Raw genomic sequence first — 22,906 nt, 5'->3', positions numbered from 1 at the left:
AGTCCAGACCTGAATCCAATCGAGAATCTGTGGAAAGAACTGAAAACTGCTGTTCACAAATGCTCTCCATCCAACCTCACTGAGCTCGAGCTGTTTTGCAAGGAGGAATGGGAAAAAATGTCAGTCTCTCAATGTGCAAAACTGATAGAGACATACCCCAAGCGACTTACAGCTGTAATCGCAGCAAAAGGTGGCGCTACAAAGTATTAACTTAAGGGGGCTGAATAATTTTGCACGCTCAATTTTTCAGTTTTTGATTTGTTAAAAAAGTTTGAAATATCCAATAAATGTCGTTCCACTTCATGATTGTGTCCCACTTGTTGTTGATTCTTCACAAAAAAATACAGTTTTATATCTTTATGTTTGAAGCCTGAAATGTGGCAAAAGGTCGCAAAGTTCAAGGGGGCCGAATACTTTCGCAAGGCACTGTATATATATATATAAAATAATACAGTAATATATATATCTTGATTAGATAAGTATTAAACCACCTGAGTCAATACATGTTAGAATTACCTCTGGAAGGAATTGCAGCTGTGAGTCTTTCTGGGTAAGTCTCTAAGAGCTTTGCACACCTGGATTGTTCAACATTTGCACATTCTTCTTTTTTAAATTCTTCAAGTTCTGTGAAGTTGGTAGTTGATCCTTGCTAGACAGCCATTTCCAAGTATTGCCATAGATTTTCAAGCCAATTCAAGTCTAAACTGTAACTAGACCACTCAGGAACATTCAATGTCATTTTGATAGGCAACGGCAGTGTATATTTGGCCTGAAGGTTTTCCACTAGAATTTTGCCTGTGCTTAGCTCTATTCTGTTTATTTTTATCCTAAAAAAACTCCCTAGTCCTTGCCGATGACAAGCATACCCATTACATGATGCAGCCACCACCATGCTTGAAAATATGAAGTGATGCTCAGTGATGTGTTATGTTGGTAAATACAATGTTGTTGATCCATCCTCAGTTTTCTCCTATCACAGCCATTAAACTCTGTAACTGTTTTAAAGTCACGATTGGCCTCATGGTGAAATCCCTGAGGGGTTTCTTCCACTCTGGCAACAGAGTTAGGATGGACGCCTGTATCTTTGTAGTGACTGGGTGTATAGATGCACCCTCCAAAGTGTAATTCATGACGTCACCATGCTCAAAGTGATATTCAATGCTTGCTTTTTTGCCATAACAAACGGGTTGAATACTTATTGACTCAAGACATTTGAGCTTTAATTTGTAAAAAGAAACCTACATTTAATCAATTTTATATTCAGGCTGTAACATAACAAAATGTGGAAAAAGTCAAAGGGTTTGAATACTTTCTGAAGGCACTGTATATTTTATCCCAAATGGGATCCAAATCAGGGGACATGTGCCCTCGGTTAATGGGCTTTAATGGAGCATGATGCCTATGCATTCGTGGACAGGATATAGGTCTATCCCCATCAATCTTCGAAGATCATGGGGCTTACCCAGTACTGATTACCACAAGCTGACTGTAGACAGAGGCTGCAGCTGAACCAGCCAACCAATAGTCTCTCTCTCAACAGACACCTCCAGGGCCAGGGTCCTGATTTATAATGTTATGTCAATTTCACACTCAATTTCTGCATATGCCATTTCTGAAAAGTCTGTGCACTTACAATAATATTGAGATGTATAAACGTGGCACAAGCCATACATTGCATGTTTCCCGTTATATATCAGGCCTGTCATAAAACTGTGTGCGCCTGAACGAGCATTAAAACTCTGCCTGGAAGACGCCTCCATTCACCTTTTATAGTGACAATAACGTCCCGTATTTCCTGTATAATGTGGAACTATTGCCATTTGGCCACTGCATGCAAATGACAAATTGTTGTTCAATATTTAGTTCATCAACAGATTATTGGGTTTATACTGTATGTCCAGCCTTGGTATAGGCTCTGAGATTAAATAGGTAATGATGTCGCGCTCCTATTGCACGTCAATACTGTAGCCTGCCCATACTGTCAACGATTATTTATGTATGCAGGGCTTACAAATGAGGCCCCAGGAACCAATGGTCTGAAGTGTGATTGTAACACAGGTTACGCAGTGGTTACCAAGTTACATAAGGACATTAGTAAATACATACCCAATGCATTGGAGGTAGGGGAGAGCAAGCTGCCCTGTGTGCCAGACCTGGGTTCAAATAGTATGTGTTCTTTGAGTGTTTGATTGAGTCTGTCTGGAGTGCCAGAGGTGTGGGGTTTACAGTTCTGGGACTATTTCATTGGTTCCATTACGCCAGGCAAGCTCAATCAAGCCCAGGTAAAGTATTTGAAATAATTTCAAATAGTATTTAAACCAGGTCAGCCTGCCTGTGTGGTTTCAAAAGCCATCTCATCTCTTCCTGGTTTGAGACAGGTTATTATTACAGTAGTCTGTGATGAGCATAGTTTTATTGCAACAGCACAAGCGTGGCACACTCATTAACATCCTAATCAATTAAGTCAACAGCATGTGCCGTCCTCGGAGCTGAGGGGGGCAGAATTACCTGCATTGTCTGGAAAGACAATCACTTTTAGTTATGCTACAGTCTACACTTAAGCATTTGTAGACAGTCTTCATATTGTTATACTCAGTGGTGTAAAGTACTCAAGTAAAACTACTTTAAAGTACTACTTAAAGAACTACTTAAGGTATCTGTACTTGACTATTTATATTTTTGACTACTTTTACTTAACTACATTCCTAAAGAAAATAATGTACTTTTTACTCCATGAAACCCAAAAGTACTCATTGCATTTTGAATGCTTAGCAGGACAGAACAATTCCCACACTCATCAAAAGAACATCCCCGGTCATCCCTACTGCCCCTGATCTGGCAGACTCACTAAACACACATGCTTTGTTTGTAAATGATGTCTGTCTTGGAGTGTGACCCTGGTTATCCAGAAAAAAAGAAAATGATGCCTGTTTAATAATATAAGGAATTTGAAATAACTTGTACTTTTAAGTATATTTGAGCAATTACATTTACTCTTCCTACGTAAGTATATTTATAACCAAATACTTTTAGACTTTAAATCAAGTAATATTTCATTGGGTGACTTTCACTTGAGTCATTTTCTATCAAGGAATCTTTACTTTTACTCAAGTATGACAATTGGATACTATTCCCACCTCTAGTCATTGCTAATATAATAAGCTAATATTATCAAACGTGTTTAAGCCGAGCTTGGACAAAAAGGGTGCTAAACAGAGGGACTTGGAAAACCAAAACAATTTACCCCAAGTAACCTCAACTTAGAAAAACAAGAACTGCAATGTTCTTTGAGGTTCATTAGGGACAAAAGAAAGTAAGATTGTTTCTAATGAAAATCTGAGGGGGGAGGGGAACAGAGAGTAAACGTACATTTATATTTCGTAACTGTGTGCTGCTATATTTTGTGAGGCCTTTAAAAAATGTTTGTTCCCTAGAGAAAGAGACTGAGAGACAGAGACAGAGAGAGTGCGAGAGGCCACATTGATTCTGTTATTTTCTTCCATCCATGCAGGTGGGATGTCATAGTCCGAGTTCCTTGGATATCTGAGAGACATTGAGGAACCAGTGCCACCATGGACTCCTGGGTGTTCCCCTCCTCGCTCCCCAACCTAACCGAAGAACCCCTGATGTACGACAGCTTTATTCTGGGCAACGAGTCAACGGAACCCAATGTTACCTATGCGGGCGACAACACGTTCAACCAGACCAGCACCATGGTCATCACCTTCCTCTACTTCCTGGTGTGTGGTATCGGTCTCTGTGGCAACGCCCTTGTGATCTACGTCATCCTGCGCTACGCCAAGATGAAGACGGTCACAAATATTTACATCATGAATTTGGCAGTCGCAGATGTTCTGTTCATGTTGGGGTTACCGTTCATCGCCATTCAGCTGGCGCTGGTCCACTGGCCGTTCGGTGCGGTGCTGTGCCGCGTGGTCATGACTGTGGACTCACTCAACCAGTTCACCTCCATCTTCTGCCTTATGGTCATGAGCATCGACCGCTACCTGGCCGTTGTGCACCCCATCCGGTCCACCAAGTGGCGCAAGCCACGTATGGCCAAGACCATCAACCTGGCGGTGTGGGGGGTGTCACTCCTGGTCAACCTGCCTATCATAATCTACAGCGGTTTAATCACCAAGCACAACAGTTGCTTCTGTACCATCGTGTGGCCGGAGCCTGAGGAGGCCTACTACACCGCCTTCATGTTCTACACCTTCGTCCTGGGTTTCTTCCTCCCGCTAATGGTCATCTGCCTGTGTTACCTTCTCATCATCATCAAGGTCAGTCTCATGGTCATCTGCCTGTGTTACCTTCTCATCATCATCAAGGTCAGTCTCATGGTCATCTGCCTGTGTTACCTTCTCATCATCATCAAGGTCAGTCTCATGGTCATCTGCCTGTGTTACCTTCTCATCATCATCAAGGTCAGTCTCATGGTCATCTGCCTGTGTTACCTTCTCATCATCATCAAGGTCAGTCTCATGGTCATCTGCCTGTGTTACCTTCTCATCATCATCAAGGTCAGTCTCATGGTCATCTGCCTGTTACCTTCTCATCATCATCAAGGTCAGTCTCATGGTCATCTGCCTGTGTTACCTTCTCATCATCATCAAGGTCAGTCTCATGGTCATCTGCCTGTGTTACCTTCTCATCATCATCATCAAGGTCAGTCTCATGGTCATCTGCCTGTGTTACCTTCTCATCATCATCAAGGTCAGTCTCATGGTCACCTGCCTGTGTTACCTTCTAATCATCATCAAGGTCAGTCTCATGGTCACCTGCCTGTGTTACCTCACCATCATCATTAAGGTCGTACTTGTTTTACATTGTTCTGCCACCACTACGGTGTCCATATTAGGACATAATCAGTGTCACCTCCTGAGACCAAGGCGGACCTACATAGATGAGACTGACTACTGCCATGACTACTGCCGTCTTTCTATACTTCTATTTTCATTTCATCCTGACTAAATTGTTGTGACCTATCGTTTGTTGTAATGGTAGCACAGTATGTCTACTTTAATCTATCCTCTTCTTCTTTTGTTTTTGCCTGTGCGGTGAAGTGCCTTGAAATGTATATTGTATAATGTATATTTACCTATATTTTAAAGTGGGCTATACAGATAAAATCTATAATTAATACTACTATTAAAGTGAAGTCCTCAGGGATCTGTGTCAGGTCTTCTAATATTAATGTTTTTTTTAAAGATGGCTATACAAATAAAATCTATAATTTTTTTAGGTGAAGTCGTCAGGGATCCGTGTTGGGTCCACTAAGAGGAAGCGCTCGGAGAGGAAGGTGACCCGTATGGTGTCCATCGTGGTTGCCGTGTTCGTCTTCTGCTGGCTGCCCTTCTATGTCTTCAATGTGACGTCGGTGACAGGAACCATCTCCACCACGCCCTTCCTGAGAAGCACCTTTGCCTTCGTGGTGGTCCTGGGTTACGCTAACTCGTGTGCCAACCCCATCCTTTACGCGTTCCTGTCGGAGAACTTCAAGAAGAGCTTCCAGAACGTTCTGTGTCGGAAGAAGGTGGGCGGGCTGGATGTGATTGAGCGCAGCGACAGCAAGCAGGACAAGTCGCGCATGATGAATGACCCCACGGAGACTCAAAGCACGCTGCTCAATGGAGACCTGCAGACCAGCATTTGATGCTTGTTAATTTTAATGCATCCCTTATGTGTGATCTATACAGACATCTTTGATTTCACATCAACTCTCACAAGCTCATCACACACAAACAAATAAACTAACAAAACGCGCACACACACACACACACAGAGAGAGAAACAAACACACAGGTGTTTCTGCAGGTGGAATCGGTCATCCTGACCTGTTATCATGCCCTATGAACAGCTCACATAGGGAGAGTGATTGTAGTTGATCTCATGGTGTGATATTTTGTAAGCATTTTCTTCTCCCTGTGGACGAGATGAAAAAAATGCCAAAGGAACTAAGCCCTCATGGTGTCTGCTCCTCAACGGCTGTTATCATGTTCTTTATGTCTCATATCTCTGTTTACCAACTCTCTCTTTACTTTCTCAAAAGACATACAATGACATGACATTGGGTTTTCCTGGTCGTAAAAACCCATACATTGTGATATCTTCATAAAGGAGAGAATACAAACTGTAGTTGTGACTGCTCTCCGGTGTTTGGGTGGAAAGCTGAAGATGTGTACTGAGTGTATTGACGCTGGTGGACAGTGACAGGATCATGTGAGGACCAGAACAGGGTTGTGTTCATTAGGCCCCAAACGGAAGAAAAGGGACTGAAACCGGGAAGTGCTACCTGAAATGGTCTAAGAAGAAAGATGCGTTTTCCACTGCAGAGCACTTTGACATGTCCCAGACTGTTACCTACGGTTACTGATTGACAGCAGACGAGACTTAACCATGGAGAACAAGGATTCCCTGCACAGATGTTTACACTAGCAGGGTGAACCACCACCTCAATCAGTCTTTGTCACATTGTCCTGTAGCCAAGATAAATAGCAGACTAGGACGTAGGAAGTATGCCAAAGTGAGACTAGGACTATAGCAGACTCACTGTGTGCATATTGTCTGTTTACAAAGATTGTGTCCAAAATGGTGGGCAGAATGTGGAATTAGTAACATGCCTCTATTCTTAGATACTGTATTACTTAACACAACAGTGAGCAGCAGGCCGCATCACCTCTGGATCACTAATGACTTATCGAATGACTTACTACAGAGAGAGGAGGAACAGTAGAGATACTGGGACTACTTTGAAATGACATAAAAACACATGATATCCCTCATGGTTAATTTGCTGGCACAAGTACTGCTGAGACTTATACTGTCCAAATATGGACTCCGTAAAGTCGGTTTAACATTATGGTTGACCTTAGTGGGTTTTTTTAACCTCAGAAAGACATATTTGCTGTGGACAAATATTCATCAGTGAGTCATGGACCTACAGCGCACAGCTGAACAGAGTTACAGAGTTGGAATCACATGACCTAATGATGACTGTATGAAGTGCCCCGATAACTATGAATGCACCCTTACTATGTAATTGAACAGTTTCTCTCTCTCTGTGTGTGTGAGAGAGTGAGTGTACACGTGTGTGTGTGTGTGTGTGTGTGTGTGTGTGTGTGTGTGTGTGTGTGTGTACTGTACACAGTGTTTTATTTGATACAGCATTTAGTCCAAGGCCATGATTAGTAGAAGTGTAGAATGAGTAGATATTGTACCCAATATGGGTACCAGGTGACCTCACCAGGAAAAACTCAGGGCCCAAATTATAATTCTAGCCCAGTGTTTCTTGGTCAGATCACATGACCAGTAAGGGTGCAGAGTCCTACTACAGAGATGAATGCTGACATTTTGTTATGTTGACGGTATTAGCATGGCATCGACCAAGGCTAATCACTAACCAAACTGCTGCTAGACTGTATAGACTCCAATGTGTGCTGTAATTGTCAAGTCAACATTGTCATGTCGTGGTTGAGAATCATTTAATTCATTTTTCGTCCAAGCTGAATAGAACTGTTTGATAGTTTAGATAGCAAAGACAATGCATTTTTTCAATCCTATTGTCCAGTCCTATTTGAAACCATCCCTTGTCACGTTTCACCTCATTCATAAATTGTTGCTATTGCTGTTATGTTGCAGTTACAGAATAATGTCCAGGAAAGACCAGTCTTTGCTTCAGCAGGTATTGAATACTGTAGTGGTCTTCTTTGCTGTAAATTAAGCAGCGCTAATCTGTTTCTCCATCAAGCATCATTTCTTCAAAGCCCAAAGAACAAATCCACAGTCTGATCAGTTACAATTCAAAATGGCAGTCGTCAGAAACACTGCAGGTCATGCTACAAACACCGATAAATCTCTACCGCATCGTGGATTCATTATTTGAAATAGTTACCTTTAGTTTGGCAGCTGTTTGACCTGCATCTGACCCACATTTTATAGCTGGTCTTCAGGCTTGCCGAGTCATGTTGTGTTTGAGATGCTGAGCTCATCACAGGCTACCCAGGCCTAGGGCAGGACAATCACCCACATACCCCTACTATTTCTGAGAGGTCAAGTCTACTCATCCCAGGCCACCCATGCAGGCCCAGGGCAGGACAATCACCAACCTATCCCACACTGCCTGACAGGTCAGCTCTGGCACACTGGCATATGGAGCATTACCACTGGGCACACACTAGTTCAATCAACATTGTTTCCACGTCATTTCAACGTGGAATAGACGTTGAATTGACCTCCGTTCCCAGTGTGCCCTCGCTTTGGGAGGTCAGAGGTCACGCTGAGGCCTCCAGTCTGAGCGATGTGAATTTGAGAAGGGCTAGAAAACATTGTACCCCTACGGGGTTGCAACAGTGTTCATTCTACTCCCCGTCATCATCACTCCCTAAATCTCAGAGGTATAACCTGTGGATGGATCTATGCCTATATGGTAGTGTGTACTATACTGTAGATCTAGCTAGAACAGTCAGTACAAAGCCTTCTCCTCTTACATAAAGGTTCACCTGACCCAAAGTGCCATTGTCTCCAGGTGCCATTGTCTCCAGGTGCCATTGACGCCATTCCATTTGTTCTGCTCCAACCATGATTATGAGCCGTTCTCCTCTCAGCAGCCTCCTATGATACAATAGTTTATATTGGATGTGTCTTTACATTTTGAATACCATCACATTTGATTTGCAATTGACAGAGCAGTGGTTCCCAATACTGTTACGTGTGAAGGAGAGCTCAGGCTCCATAATCTGGCTTCAACCTCCATTATGAGTGGCCGGCTGTATCTTTGCTTCGTGAAAAACCTTTTCAGAGCTTTTTTGACCAATAAAACATCTGACCATGGCCTTTTTTTTTTCTTTTACATTTCTCATGCTTATTAGACTTCATTTGAGATTATAATATTACATGCTGTTGTTCGTTTACAACCTGCAGTGGGTAATATGTTAGGATAGCAGCACATTTTCATCCAACCATGGCACCCTGGCTTGGCTACATTGTCTGTAGACCTTACAGAATGGGGACCACGACTACACATCCTATAAGTACTGATGTAAATTGATATGTTATTAGCTATACAAAGTTTCAGGCTGTTGTAGAACCGTTGCAAATAGCTAGCCAACATGGTTATTGTGATATAAAAGGGCAACTCTATAGCCTCCATTCACCATGTGTCCATTACTCCTATTATTCTCAGTAGATAGAAGTTGCTGGCTGCTATGGATGATGATGGTTGATTATCTTACGGTGACCACACTAGGACATGCCCCTGTCCACACTAGGACATGCCCCTGTCCACACTAGGACATGCTCCTATCCACTCCACTCTTCTCAACTAGAGTCTGTTGCTGAATGGTTTAATTTGTTTGCCTCTGTACAAGGAATTAGTATTGCTCAGGGGCATTCGCTCTCTCCGATTCCATTCTGCCATTATGTAATGTTTTTGTACAAAATATATATTTAGCATTGTTAATATTATTGCTGTTCCTTAGAATTGTTTTTCCTTTGTTTGCTCATAAAAGTATTGCAGTTGCATGTGTGCGTGTGCTTCTTCATGAAAAGCTCAAGAGTTGATCTCCTTACCACATTGTCCATCATAATGATGTACACAGTAAACCTAAATCCTGACTTTAATAAGTGTAAGAGATTCGAGAATTGATTAATAATCCCAAAATACAATAACAGAATACATTTAGTCACGTCACGTCCCTATCAGGGCCCAGGAGCATTCAGTGAAACACTGCCCCCCTGTGGTGAAAATACACTACTACATGAAACAGTGACTAGATTCTCCATGGTGTCTTTTCCTACTCAAGCCTGTGATTTCTGAATCGACAGTGGAGGCTGCTGAGGGGAGGACGGCTCATAATAAATGGCCGGAACAGAGCAAATGGAATGGCATCATACACATTGAAACCATGTGTTTGATGTGACACCATTCCACTGATTCTGCCCCTGTCATTACCACGAGCCGGTCCTCCCCCCAGCAGACATAACCAGATAATTCCATACCTTACCAAGGCCTGTACTCCTGTCTTCCATAATCTAATAATGATAGGGAAACAGTAACTACTGGAAAGTTTCCTGGAAAGTTTTACTGGAAAGTTTCCTTCACACACTTGTCTTGGACTAAAAAAACAACTCAATGGACAATGTACACAAAAGTAATCCATCAAGTGACTTTAGTTCCACACCAGTCCATCCAGTATCATGCCATGCAGGAGCACAGCAAACAACCATCTCTCTCATCCCCACATGGCATCCTGAAGTCCTGAACCAAAGATTGTAGGTTAGCAACAGCCTTCCTCCAAACTAAAATTGCCCCAGTAGCACTGACAGTATAGCTAGCTACAGCAGTAGAAGTGCAGTCAAATCTCTACTCTTGCAATATGCAGTCTATAGACATACATTAAAAGGATTTCCGGGCAAGGTGAATGGTGTCCCATTTATTACTATAGAACTATTGTAGTCATGTTGTACTATACCTGTGAGACCACATAGAGCAGCCTCAGCCAATCACCACCCAAACAGTGAAAACCTCACCTAAACAGTGGAAACATACAGTCGTGGCCAAAAGTTTGAGAATGACACAAATATACATTTTCACAAAGTCTGCTGCCTCAGCTTGTATGATGGCAATTTTGCATATCCTCCAGAATGTTATGAAGAGTGATCAGATGAATTGCAAAGTCCCTCTTTGCCATGCAAATTAACTGAATCCCCAAAAAACATTTCCACTGCATTTCAGTCCTGCCACAAAAGGACCAGCAGACATCATGTCAGTGATTCTCTCGTTAACACAGGTGTGAGTGTTGACGAGGACAAGGCTGGAGATCACTCTGCTGATTGAGTTTGAATAACAGAATGGAAGCTTCAAAAGGAGGGTGGTGCTTGGAATCATTGTTCTTCCTCTGTCAACCATGGTTACCTGCAAGGAAACACGTGCCGTCATCATTGTTTTGCACAAAAAGGGCTTCACAGGCGATATTGCCGATATTGCTGCCAGTAAGATTGCACCTAAATCAACCATTTATCGGATCATCAAGAACTTCAAGGAGAGCGGTTCAATTGTTGTGAAGGCGGCTTCAGGGCGCCCAAGAAAGTCCAGCAAATGTCAGGACCGTCTCCTAAAGTTGATTCAGCTGCGGGATCGGGGCACCACCAGTACAGAGCTTGCTCAGGAGTGGCAGCAGGCAGGTGTGAGTGCATCTGCACGCACAGTGAGGCGAAAACTATTGGAGGATGGCCTGGTGTCAAGAAGGGCAGCAAAGAAGCCACTTCTCTCCAGGAAAAGCATCAGGGACAGACTGATACTCTGCAAAATGTACAGGGATTGGAGTGCTGAGGACTGGGGTAAAGTTATTTTCTCTGATGAATCCCCTTTCCGATTGTTTGGGGCATCTGTAAAAAAGCTTGTCCGGAGAAGACAAGGTGAGCGCTACCATCAGTCCTGTGTCATGACAACAGTAAAGCATCCTGAGACCATTCATGTGTGGGGTTGCTTCTCAGCCAAGGGAGTGGGCTCACTCACAATTTTGCCTAAGAACACAGCCATGAATAAAGAATGGTACCAACACATCCTCCGAGAGCAACTTCTCCCAACCATCAAGGAACAGTTTGGTGACGAACAATGCCTTTTCCAGCATGATGGAGCACCTTGCCATAAGGCAAAAGTGATAACTAAGTGGCTCGGGGAACAAAACATCGATATTTTGGGTCCATGGCCAGGAAACTCCCCAGACCTTAATCCCATTGAGAACTTGTGATCAATCCTCAAGAGGCGGGTAGACAAACAAAACCCCACAAATTCTGACAAACTCCAAGCATTGATTATGCAAGAATGGGCTGCCATCAGTCAGGATGTGGCCCAGAAGTTAATTGACAGCATGCCAGGAAGGATTGCAGAGGTCTTGAAAAAGAATGACAACTTCATGTAATTGTCAATAAATGCCTTTGACACTTAGGAAATGTAACATCTGACAAACATATCCAAAGACACTGAGGCAGCAGACTTTGTGAAAATTAATATTTGTTTTATTCTCAAAACCTTGGGCTACGACTGTAGACCCAAACAGTGGGAGTGGTCAATTATTAGGCTACAGGACCTGAGAATGAGGTAAGGCATAATATGCCATCTAAACTGACATTTCCTAAATCTACCATGAGGTTATGGACTCCACTAGGATCTATTGGAACGAGTCTAACTACTATGGAGGGCTTCAGGGAAACAGAATGACACAGCAAGAGAAACAAGTTAGTAAGCATCATGCATTAAAAGAGCTTGAACGGGATCTTAAGCACATACACATTCGTAACGTAACATACGAAATGGATGACGTACACAGCTGTGCTCACGGAGGATCTCTAACCACTAGGCTCCCTGCCGCCCCAAACTACACTATAGAGGGCTTCAGGGAAACTAGTATCCACATCTGTGGCAGGCAGTTCTCCATCTTCTGTCTCTGTGTTGGTGGTTTACCTACAGGGATGTATTCAGTGACAGGAAACACTGAGCTTTAAAGATAGAATAGGAAATGATGTCAGCTATTCATTCTATTGGACATTAATTTCTACTAAATGCATTTCTATCCAAATGTTGTCATTCAACACCACAAAACTGCACACTACACTAGAGAAAAGATGGAATAGATTTGAAACGGAAGAAATCAGGCAATGGAGACAGAGTATGTTTTAATTAAAGAGAAAAAAAGGACCGCATGAGTTTTGTTGAGTTTAAAATCACTGAAACGGACAATGTCTCTCCTCTCACCTTCTTACACTTTAGGGCTGCGTTCCTGAATGACCTCTGGGTGGCGCTCTTCTCATCGGAAGCCTTGGTGGTGCGACCATTTAAACGTGTGATTTCTCTGTTCTGGCTCAGGGTTCAATAATGGACTATCTGTACCAGACCAGAGGATAGATATGTTTGATTTATTTGTATTGTTTGTTTGTTTCCCGAGCAGCTGGACCAGACCCAAAGTGTTGCGGTATCAATGTGGTATACATTTTCCCACATTTCTTTTTTAAAACTTTACATACACAGTGATATTCAAACATAAAATACCCAACAACACATTTGCGTTCTTTCTTTTTAGACTCAGAATTCAGACAGCATACTGATAGGATAGAGCACTGTGTTACTGCACTGCAGAGGCAACCTACCACAAGACACATTGGGTCGTGCACATCAGGGCACGCAATGGATAACGTTTTAAAACGTTTTGCCACGGAACATTTAAATTAGCGTTTCTCATTGGACAAGCCCAAGCAGTCCCTCCCCGTTTGTGAGTTCTCTATTTGGTGCCTAATGAACACAACCTTGGTCTAAACAAGCCACATGTGGTTGTTGTTGTGGATATTAAGAGAACACTGATGGATTCAAAAGCTGGAGAGTGTGCAGCAAACAGACAGCGCCACCGTGTACGTGCAATCCTTCATCATCGCCATTTATCCCCCCCAACAACAGTACACAAATCAGTCAACGGAGTCTTGTAACAGAAGAGGTGTAGGCGTCGAGGTATTATTGCCCAAGGCGTCATTAAGACAGAGACGGACATGTGTCCAAAATGGCACACCATTCCTTATGTAGTGCATAACTATTGGACATAATTAAAAAGTAGTGCACTATATAGGGAATAGTGAGCCATTTCAGTTTTGCCCTAGACCTGCACAGCTGTGTTGCAGTAGGCTTACGTTAGCACATCGCTTAAGTTTACAGACTCTAGAGGGATGTGTTTGAAATGGCCCACTATTCCCTAGAGAACTACATTTGTCTCTGCAGTATATGGGGAATAGCAAGCGATTTGCCCCAGGTATCCACCCTACTGTGTTGCAGAGGTCTTCTAAAAAGACCCACAGCAGTCTGATAGCCATGGCCTGGTCCCAGATCTGTTTGTGATGGCTTACCAGCTACTATAAGAGTTTTAGCAAGACAGCACAAACAGAGCTGGGACCAAGCTACAGAGAATAGATTGCCTCTACTTCATAATGCCACAAGAAACCTATAGAAACCTATAGCTCAAAAATGTCAACAGCCAAAAGTGAGCCAATTTAAATCACCACCATCATTATATAGCCAACAACACTTTCCACGATAAAGAATACTACATCGAAATAACGTCTTCTGAAGGTACCATGACAGCAAGGAAGGGACATTACTGCACCGCAACAAAACAGAACGATGAGATTAACGTGGACACTGGAAAGAAATGGTACACAAAGAATTTCAATGAACGAGTCGCTAAATAAAAAAATAGATATTCCCTTGCCCTCAACCAAAATGAAACAAGAAAATAATCAACAAAAAAATTGTTTGAACATGGGTACGTTCAGTTTGATCCAAGTCCATTTTTCATGTTTGGCTATTTACCAGGAAACTAGCAAGGATGGCGTCTCGTGCTCTCAGTTCTCTCACTTTTCCTCTTTAAAAAAATAGATGTACTCGAGGATCATACAGCATATTCCAGAACTAAATTCAAATGATAAGAATCATAACTAGATCTTGTTTGCTATTTTATTTTAAATAATACCATACTTTGTTTTGCTGTTGAAGTATATATATTTTTTGCATTTACTTGTGTATGCATATGAAGACGTTGGACAGTCTCCTCCCATCGTGACATTTACTTGTGTATGCATATGAAGACGTTGGACAGTCTCCTCCCATCGTGACTGTATGGTAAATGCTTTTCAGTGGAAACGAGAGCACCATGAAACAATAATTCACAATTCAATACTGTAGTTTTGGGGGTTTGAGTCCCACTGTGCCCTCTTCCCTCCTACTTCCTCTCCACAGAACTGTCAATCACTCTCGACAAGGCTCCGCCCCAACGTCAGAAAAGGGGCGGAGTGAGGGAGAGAGAGGGAGGGCTCCTACCCACCCACACCACTCCACTTTTCCTCATTCTCTTTCTCCATTCAGTTGTGTCAAGTAGATGCCGGGAGCTCAGTGCTGTTTTTGAACAAGTTTTGCATGATTTTTCACTATTAGTCATTGTTTATGTTAGACTGTCACCCCTGTCAGGGGGGGTAGTAGTAACTGGTATAGTCAGAGTTTCAGGTAGGTTTGTGTGTTCGTGTTTTATCGTCCTCTGTTCCACAGTCATTGGTTGGTTCTCCGCAGAGCCAGCGGTCTACAAGGTAAGGCTACTCATACTCCAGGAACTGCTTGTGATAGAACAGCAGATACCTGAGGGGAAAGGAAAAGAGCTATTAGACTTACATGTGATTAGTAGTAGACATAGTAGTAGTAGTAGCAGCAGTAGTAAAGGGAAATAGTTAGATTAAATGTGATTATTATTATTAGTAGTAGAGGGAAATAGCTATTAGACTTAAATGTGATTAGTAGTAGCAGCAGTAGTAGTAGTAGTAGTAGTAGTAGTAGTAGTAGTATTAGTAGCAGGAGTAGTATTAGCATGTGATTAGCAGTACTAGTAGTATTAGTAGTAGCAGTAGTAAAGGGAAATAGTTAGATTAAACGTGATTATTAGCAGTAGTAGTACAGGGAAAGTGCTATTAGACTTAAATGTGATTAGTAGTAGCAGTAGTAGTAAGTAGTACTAGCAGCAGCAGTAGTAGTAATAGTATTAGTAGTAAAGGGAAATAGTTTGATTAAATGTGATTAGTAGTAGTAGTAGTAGTAGTAGTAGTAGTAGTAGTAGTAGCTGTAGTAGTAAGTAGTACTAGCAGCAGCAGTTTTAGTAATAGTAGCAGTAGTATTAGTAGCAGTATTAATAGCAGTATTAGTTAGTAGTAGCAACAGAAGCAGTAATAGAAGTAGCAGCAGTAGTAGTAGCAATAGCAGCAGCAGCAGTATTAGAAGCAGTAGTATCAGTATTAGTAGCAGTAGTATTAGTAATAGTATTAGTAGCATTAGCAGTAGTAGCATTGGCAGTATTAGTAGCAGTATTGGCAGCAGTATTAGTAGCAGTATTAGTAGCAGAAGAGGGAAAGCACTATTTGACTTAAATATGATTAGTAGTAATGGTACAGGAAAATAGTTAACTTAAATGTGGTTAGTTTGTGTGGGGTTGTTCAGGGTTGTTAACACTAAGAATGTGTATGGATGGAATCGACCTCTAGAGTTGGGGTCAATTAAATCTAAATTGACGCCAATCTAACATTGTGTTCAGTCGGGCACACAAAACATTTTGCAACAACAAATGGACATCTGTGTTCATATTGGACACATTCAGGTAGTAGCAGTAGTTGTACAGGTAGTTCTGAACATGATGCGGGTATTGAACTGCAATCACACAGAAATTCCACATCCAAATCAACTGAGAGTAACTTGACTGCAATGGATCCTCAGGGTTATGTTCAGTGGGGAGAAAACATTTGGAAATGGATTGAAACCTGGAGGTACTACCTGAACTTGTTCAATAACACAACCTCTCGTCTTCCTCTGAAAAAAACGTTTTGCTACAGTGTACCCCACTGAACACAGTCAAAATATTTTAGTAGTGTTTTTCTATTGGTAGTCCCTCCCTGCTCCTTTCTGTCTGTTTTCTAAAGAAAATGACCGTGGAGTCTGGTGTCTGATGACCCACCCTTCACTGTCCAACACGTCCTTGATGCTGGCCTTCGTGATGATGGCGTCGTCACACTTGAACCACTGGTCCTTGTGTTGGCGGATGAAGCTGGTGTAGTGACCACTCTCCAGGGTGCCCTGGTGGTTCACCACCGCAAACAGAGAATACCTGCTCCACCACAACACACAGTTAAACAGAGAATACCTGCTCCACCACAACACACAGACAGTTAAACAGAGAATACCTGGTCCACCACAACACACAGACAGTTAAACAGAGAATACCTGCTCCACCACAACACACAGACAGTTAAACAGAGAATACCTGCTCCACCACAACACACAGTTAAACAGAGAATACCTGCTCCACCACAACACACAGACAGTTAAACAGAGAATACCTGCTCCACCACAACACACAGTTAAACAGAGAATACCTGCTCCACCACAACACACAGACAGTTAAACAGAGAATACCTGGTCCACCACAACACACAGACAGTTAAACAGAGAATACCTGGTCCACCACAACACACAGACAGTTAAACAGAGAATACCTGCTCCACCACAACACACAGTTAAACAGAGAATACCTGCTCCACCACAACACACAGTTAAACAGAGAATACCTGCTCCACCACAACACACAGTTAAACAGAGAATACCTGGTCCACCACAACACACAGACAGTTAAACAGAGAATACCTGCTCCACCACAAGACACAGACAGTTAAACAGAGAATACCTGCTCCACCACAACACACAGACAGTTAAACAGAGAATACCTGTTCCACCACAACACACAGTTAAACAGAGAATACCTGCTCCACCACAACACACAGTTAAACAGAGAATACCTGTTCCACCACAACACACAGTTAAACAGAGAATACCTGTTCCACCACAACACACAGTTAAACAGAGAATACCTGTTCCACCAAAACACACAGTTAAACAGAGAATACTTGGTCCACCACAACACACAGACAGACAGTTAAATAGAGAATACCTGCTCCACCACAACACATACACAGGGACAGTGGAGAGTTAAAACAGACAATACCCTTTCCATCCCAACACACACACACAGACAGTGGAGAGTTAAAACAGAGAATACCTGTTCCACCACAACACACACACACAGGGACAGTGGAGAGTTAAAACAGAGAATACCTGGTCCATCACAACACAACACACAGGGACAGTGGAGAGTTAAAACAGAGAATACCTGGTCCACCACAACACACACACACAGGGACAGTGGAGAGTTAAAACAGAGAATACCTGGTCCGCCATTCAATCTTGCAACCTGACGCTCTAACCTGATTACATTGCACTCCACGAGGAGCCTGCCTGTTATGCGAATGCAGTAAGCCAAGGTAAGTTGCTAGCTAGCATTAAACTTATCTTATAAAAAACAATTAATCAATCAATCCTAATCACTAGTTAACTACACTAACTAGTTAACAACTACTACATGGTTGATATTACTAGTTTATCTAGCGTGTCCTGCGTTGCATATAATCGATGCAGTGCGCATTCACGAAAAAGGACTGTACTTGCTCCAACGTGTACCTAACCATAAACATCAATGCCTTTCTTAAAATCAATACACAAGTATATATTTTTAAACCTGCATATTTAGTTAATATTGCCTGCTAACATGAATTTCTTTTAACTAGGGAAAATTATGTCACTTCTCTTGCAACAGAGTCAGGGTATATGCAGCAGTTTGGGCCGCCTGGCTCGTTACGAACTGTGTGAAGACTATTTCTTCCTAACAAAGACAGCCAACTTCGCCAAACGGGGGATGATTTAACAAAAGCGCATTTGCGAAAAAAGCACAATCTTTGCACGACCTTACCTAACCATAAACATCAATGCCTTTATTAAAATCAATACACAGAAGTATATATTTTTTATACCTGCATATTTAGTTTAAAGAAATTCATGTTAGCAGGTAATATTAACCAGGTGAAATTGTGTCACTTCTCTTGCATTCATTGCACGCAGAGTCAGGGTATATGCAACAGTTTGGGCTGCCTGCCTCGTTGCGAACTAATTTGCCAGAATTTTACGTAATTATGACATAACATTGAAGGTTGTGCAATGGAACAGCAATATTTAGACCGATGCCACCCGTTAGATAAAATACGGAACGGTTTCGTCTTGTTTTCGAGATGATAGTTTCCGGATTCGACCATATTAATGACCTGAGGCTTGTATTTCTGTGTGTTATCATGTTATAATTAAATCTATGATTTGATAGAGCAGTTTGACTGAGCGGTGGTAGGCAGCAGCAGGCTCATAAGCATTCATTCAAACAGCACTTTAGTGCGTTTTGCCAGCAGCTCTTCGCTGTGCTTCAAGCACTGTGCTGTTTATGACTTCAAGCCTATCAACTCCCGAGATTAGGCTGCTGTAACCGATGTGAAATGGCTAGCTAGTTAGCGGGGTGCGCGCTAATAGCGTTTCAAACGTCACTCGCTCTGAGACTTAGGAGTAGTTGTTCCAATTGCTCAGCATGGGTAACGCTGCTTCGAGGGTGGCTGTTGTCGATGTGTTCCTGGTTCGAGGGTGGCTGTTGTCGATGTGTTCCTGGTTCGAGCCCAGGGAGGAGCGAGGAGAGGGACGGAAGCTATACTGTTACACTGGCAATACTAAAGTTCCTATAAGAACATCCAATAGACAAAGGTATATGAAATGCAAATGGTATAGAGGGAAATAGTCCTATAATAACTACAACCTAAAACTTTTTACCTGGGAATATTGAAGACTCATGTTAAAAGGAACCACCAACTTTCACATGTTCTCATGTTCTGAGCAAGGAACATATTGCACGTTTACTTACAACACTGTGTTTTTACATTATTTAAACCAAATTGAACATGTTTCATTATTTATTTGAGGCTAAATTGATTTTATTGATGTATTATATTAAGTTAAAATAAGTGTTCATTCAGTAATGTTGTAATTGTCATTATTACAAATAAAAAATGTAAAAAAAAAAAATATATATATATATATATATATATTTTTTTTAATTGGCCGATTAATCGGTATCAGCTTTTTTTGGTCCTCCAATAATCGGTATTGGCGTTGAAAAATCATAATGGGTCGACCTCTACAACACACACACACACAGACAGTGGACAGTTAAACAGAGAATACCTGGTCCACCACAACACACACAGACAGTGGACAGTTAAACAGAGACTACCTGGTCCGCCACAACACACACACAGAGACAGTGGACAGTTAAACAGAGACTACCTGGTCCACCACAACACACACACAGAGACAGTGGATAGTTAAACAGACACTACCTGGTCCACCACAACACACACAGACAGTGGACAGTTAAACAGAAAATACCTGGTCCACCACAACACACACACACAGAGACAGTGGACAGTTAAACAGAGACTACCTGGTCCACCACAACACACACACACACAGACAGTGGACAGTTAAACAGAGACTACCTGGTCCACCACAACACACACACAGAGACAGTGGACAGTTAAACAGACACTACCTGGTCCACCACAACACACACACAGAGACAGTGGACAGTTAAACAGAGACTACCTGGTGCACCACAACACACACACAGAGACAGTGGAGAGTTAAACAGACACTACCTGGTCCACCACAACACACACACAGAGACAGTGGACAGTTAAACAGACACTACCTGGTGCACCACAACACACACACAGAGACAGTGGACAGTTAAACAGACACTACCTGGTGCACCACAACACACACACAGAGACAGTGGACAGTTAAACAGACACTACCTGGTCCACCACAACACACACACAGAGACAGTGGACAGTTAAACAGACACTACCTGGTCCACCACAACACACAGAGACAGTGGAGAAGGAAGCGAGGTTGACTTAAAGTACTTTATAACACAGCTAGCTGGTGGTATATATTGACTTCACCTGATTATTCTGGCTTCACCTATTCCTCTTAGTTTACACATCCATTTCTCTGACCATGACAACGAGTCAGAGGGACAGTCAATGGGCCTTCATCCAATCCATCAAAACAGTCACAGGGACCATGGTGATGAACACTCTTGTCCTTAGTACCCCAGTCAAAGTACCAACTAGACATGGTAGTGTATAACATGGATTCATTTAACCCTGGTAAATGTCTGGGATAACGCATGCCAGTGTAACCTCCATGGAGGAGAACAATGGAGCTACATTTAATAGTGTTTACATTGATTTCATTTGGGAGTCGGACTAGGAAGCTCCACGCCGTTAGCATTCGCTGTTGCTCTAGAATGGAAACAATTATGAGATGAATCTAGCTTTTTTTCTGTGCTTCCGTTCTCAAATAAATTACAAACTGCATACATGGATACCCCATCAACATTAGAATAAGGTGTTATTCAGACCAGGCTTCAAATACTAGTGGAAATGTGAAATCCTTTCAGCGTTTCTTTTAGCTCGTCTGGAGTGCTAGGTGGGCCATGTTTGCACTTTTTCAACTATTTTCTTGGTTCCATTGTGCAAGACAAGCTCAATCAAGCCCAGACAGATCAAATGTTTAAACAACATGTCAACCTTACTTGAAGCCAGATCTGGTGCTGTTTACTGGTGATACGTTGTTTACCATAACAGAATAAACCCCGATATACTTACTTATTGTCGTTGTTTAATACTTCTACTGTCTGTTGATACTGGCCATTCATCCTGCTCTCCTTACTGTAGAGGACAGAGACACCGTCACATGCTCATATCAAATGACACGGGACAGTGAGAAGAACATCATCCAACATACATGGTTACAGTTGACTTGAAACATCCAGGTTACATAACAGTCATTCAAATGACAGTGTCACAGTGAAGGTTACATTTGTATAGTAGTCATTAAGCTGATGCTCTTATCCCCTGTGACGTAAAGTCTTTTCATCTTAAGGTAGCTGGGTGAGAAACACACATATCAGTCAGTCATAGTGAGCTCCTGTTTCCTCAACAAAGTCAGTGGTAGTAGGAGTGTTAGTTCAAGAGTGACTGTTACTACAATCTGTTATGTCACGTTTGACAGTGTTATGAAGGAAAGTGTTACCACATACTAGAATTCTGTCATGAGTATTCAGACATAATACTGTGTCTTGGATTGATTGATCGATTGATTTTGGGGTCAAGACATTTCTCCAGTTATAAACTATTGAAAGTACAAAGAACCCCAGAGGATGACATGTGTCCCACACATCCACTAGGTGGCAGGGGTGTCCTGCATAATAAGCAGACAGACAGGAGAGCCTCCTACACTCTCCTATTTCTCTGCCGTTCACTACAGCCAGAGACGCATGATCAAAGCATGGTTCAATGACGAACAGGCAGACAGTAGGAAGGCAGGGTATACGACAGGCAGTAGGAAGGCGGGGTATACGACAGGCAGTAGGAAGGCAGGGTATACAACAGGCAGTAGGAAGGCGGGGTATACGACAGGCAGTAGGAAGGCGGGGTATACAATAGACAGTAGGAAGGCGGGGTATACGATAGACAGTAGGAAGGCGGGGTATACGACAGACAGTAGGAAGGCAGGGTATACGATAGACAGTAGGAAGGCAGGGTATACGACAGGCAGTAGGAAGGCAGGGTATACGACAGGCAGTAGGAAGGCGGGGTATACGACAGGCAGTAGGAAGGCAGGGTATACGACAGGCAGTAGGAAGGCAGGGTATACGACAGGCAGTAGGAAGGCGGGGTATACGACAGGCAGTAGGAAGGCAGGGTATACGACAGGCAGTAGGAAGGCAGGGTATACGACAGGCAGTAGGAAGGCGGGGTATACGACAGGCAGTAGGAAGGCAGGGTATACGACAGGCAGTAGGAAGGCGGGGTATACGACAGGCAGTAGGAAGGCGGGGTATACAATAGACAGTAGGAAGGCGGGGTATACGACAGGCAGTAGGAAGGCAGGGTATACGACAGGCAGTAGGAAGGCAGGGTATACGACAGGCAGTAGGAAGGCAGGGTATACGACAGGCAGTAGGAAGGCAGGGTATACGACAGGCAGTAGGAAGGCGGGGTATACGACAGGCAGTAGGAAGGCAGGGTATACGACAGGCAGTAGGAAGGCGGGGTATACGACAGGCAGTAGGAAGGCGGGGTATACAATAGACAGTAGGAAGGCGGGGTATACGATAGACAGTAGGAAGCCGGGGTATACGACAGACAGTAGGAAGGCAGGGTATACGATAGACAGTAGGAAGGCAGGGTATACGACAGGCAGTAGGAAGGCGGGGTATACGACAGGCAGTAGGAAGGCGGGGAATACAATAGACAGTAGGAAGGCGGGGTATACAATAGACAGTAGGAAGGCAGGGTATACGACAGGCAGTAGGAAGGCAGGGTATACGAT

General features: G+C 42.8%; 2 protein-coding genes across 5 annotated transcripts in view; one reads left to right on the top strand and one right to left on the bottom strand.

Annotated features, from left to right (window-relative positions):
- The window catches only part of LOC100499615 (somatostatin receptor subtype 2), a 41,778-nt gene extending 32,259 nt beyond the window's left edge, over positions 1 to 9,519 (top strand). For 2 of the 3 annotated variants that reach the window (XM_036936700.1, XM_036936699.1), the window contains exons 2-3: positions 3,512 to 4,283; positions 5,246 to 9,519. In XM_036936700.1, coding sequence (XP_036792595.1) covers positions 3,573 to 4,283; positions 5,246 to 5,656 — 1,122 coding nt within the window. In that variant the 5' untranslated portion in view covers positions 3,512 to 3,572 and the 3' untranslated portion in view covers positions 5,657 to 9,519. 3 annotated transcript variants of the gene reach the window in all.
- A 3,139-nt stretch (positions 9,520 to 12,658) lies between these two features.
- LOC110519293 (ubiquitin carboxyl-terminal hydrolase 22-like) overlaps positions 12,659 to 22,906 on the bottom strand; it is a 73,939-nt gene continuing 63,691 nt past the window's right edge. For both annotated transcript variants that reach the window (XM_036939139.1, XM_036939140.1), the window contains 3 exons: positions 21,178 to 21,240; positions 16,536 to 16,685; positions 12,659 to 15,175 (listed from right to left, as the gene is read on the bottom strand). In XM_036939139.1, the coding sequence (XP_036795034.1) occupies positions 15,133 to 15,175; positions 16,536 to 16,685; positions 21,178 to 21,240 (256 nt within the window). In that variant the 3' untranslated portion in view covers positions 12,659 to 15,132. The remainder of the gene's footprint in view (positions 15,176 to 16,535; positions 16,686 to 21,177; positions 21,241 to 22,906) is intronic.

Source organism: Oncorhynchus mykiss, chromosome 12 (genome assembly GCF_013265735.2).
Source record: "Oncorhynchus mykiss isolate Arlee chromosome 12, USDA_OmykA_1.1, whole genome shotgun sequence".
Taxonomy (NCBI): Eukaryota; Metazoa; Chordata; class Actinopteri; order Salmoniformes; family Salmonidae; genus Oncorhynchus; species Oncorhynchus mykiss.
This window is presented reverse-complemented; position numbering and strand designations above follow the sequence as displayed.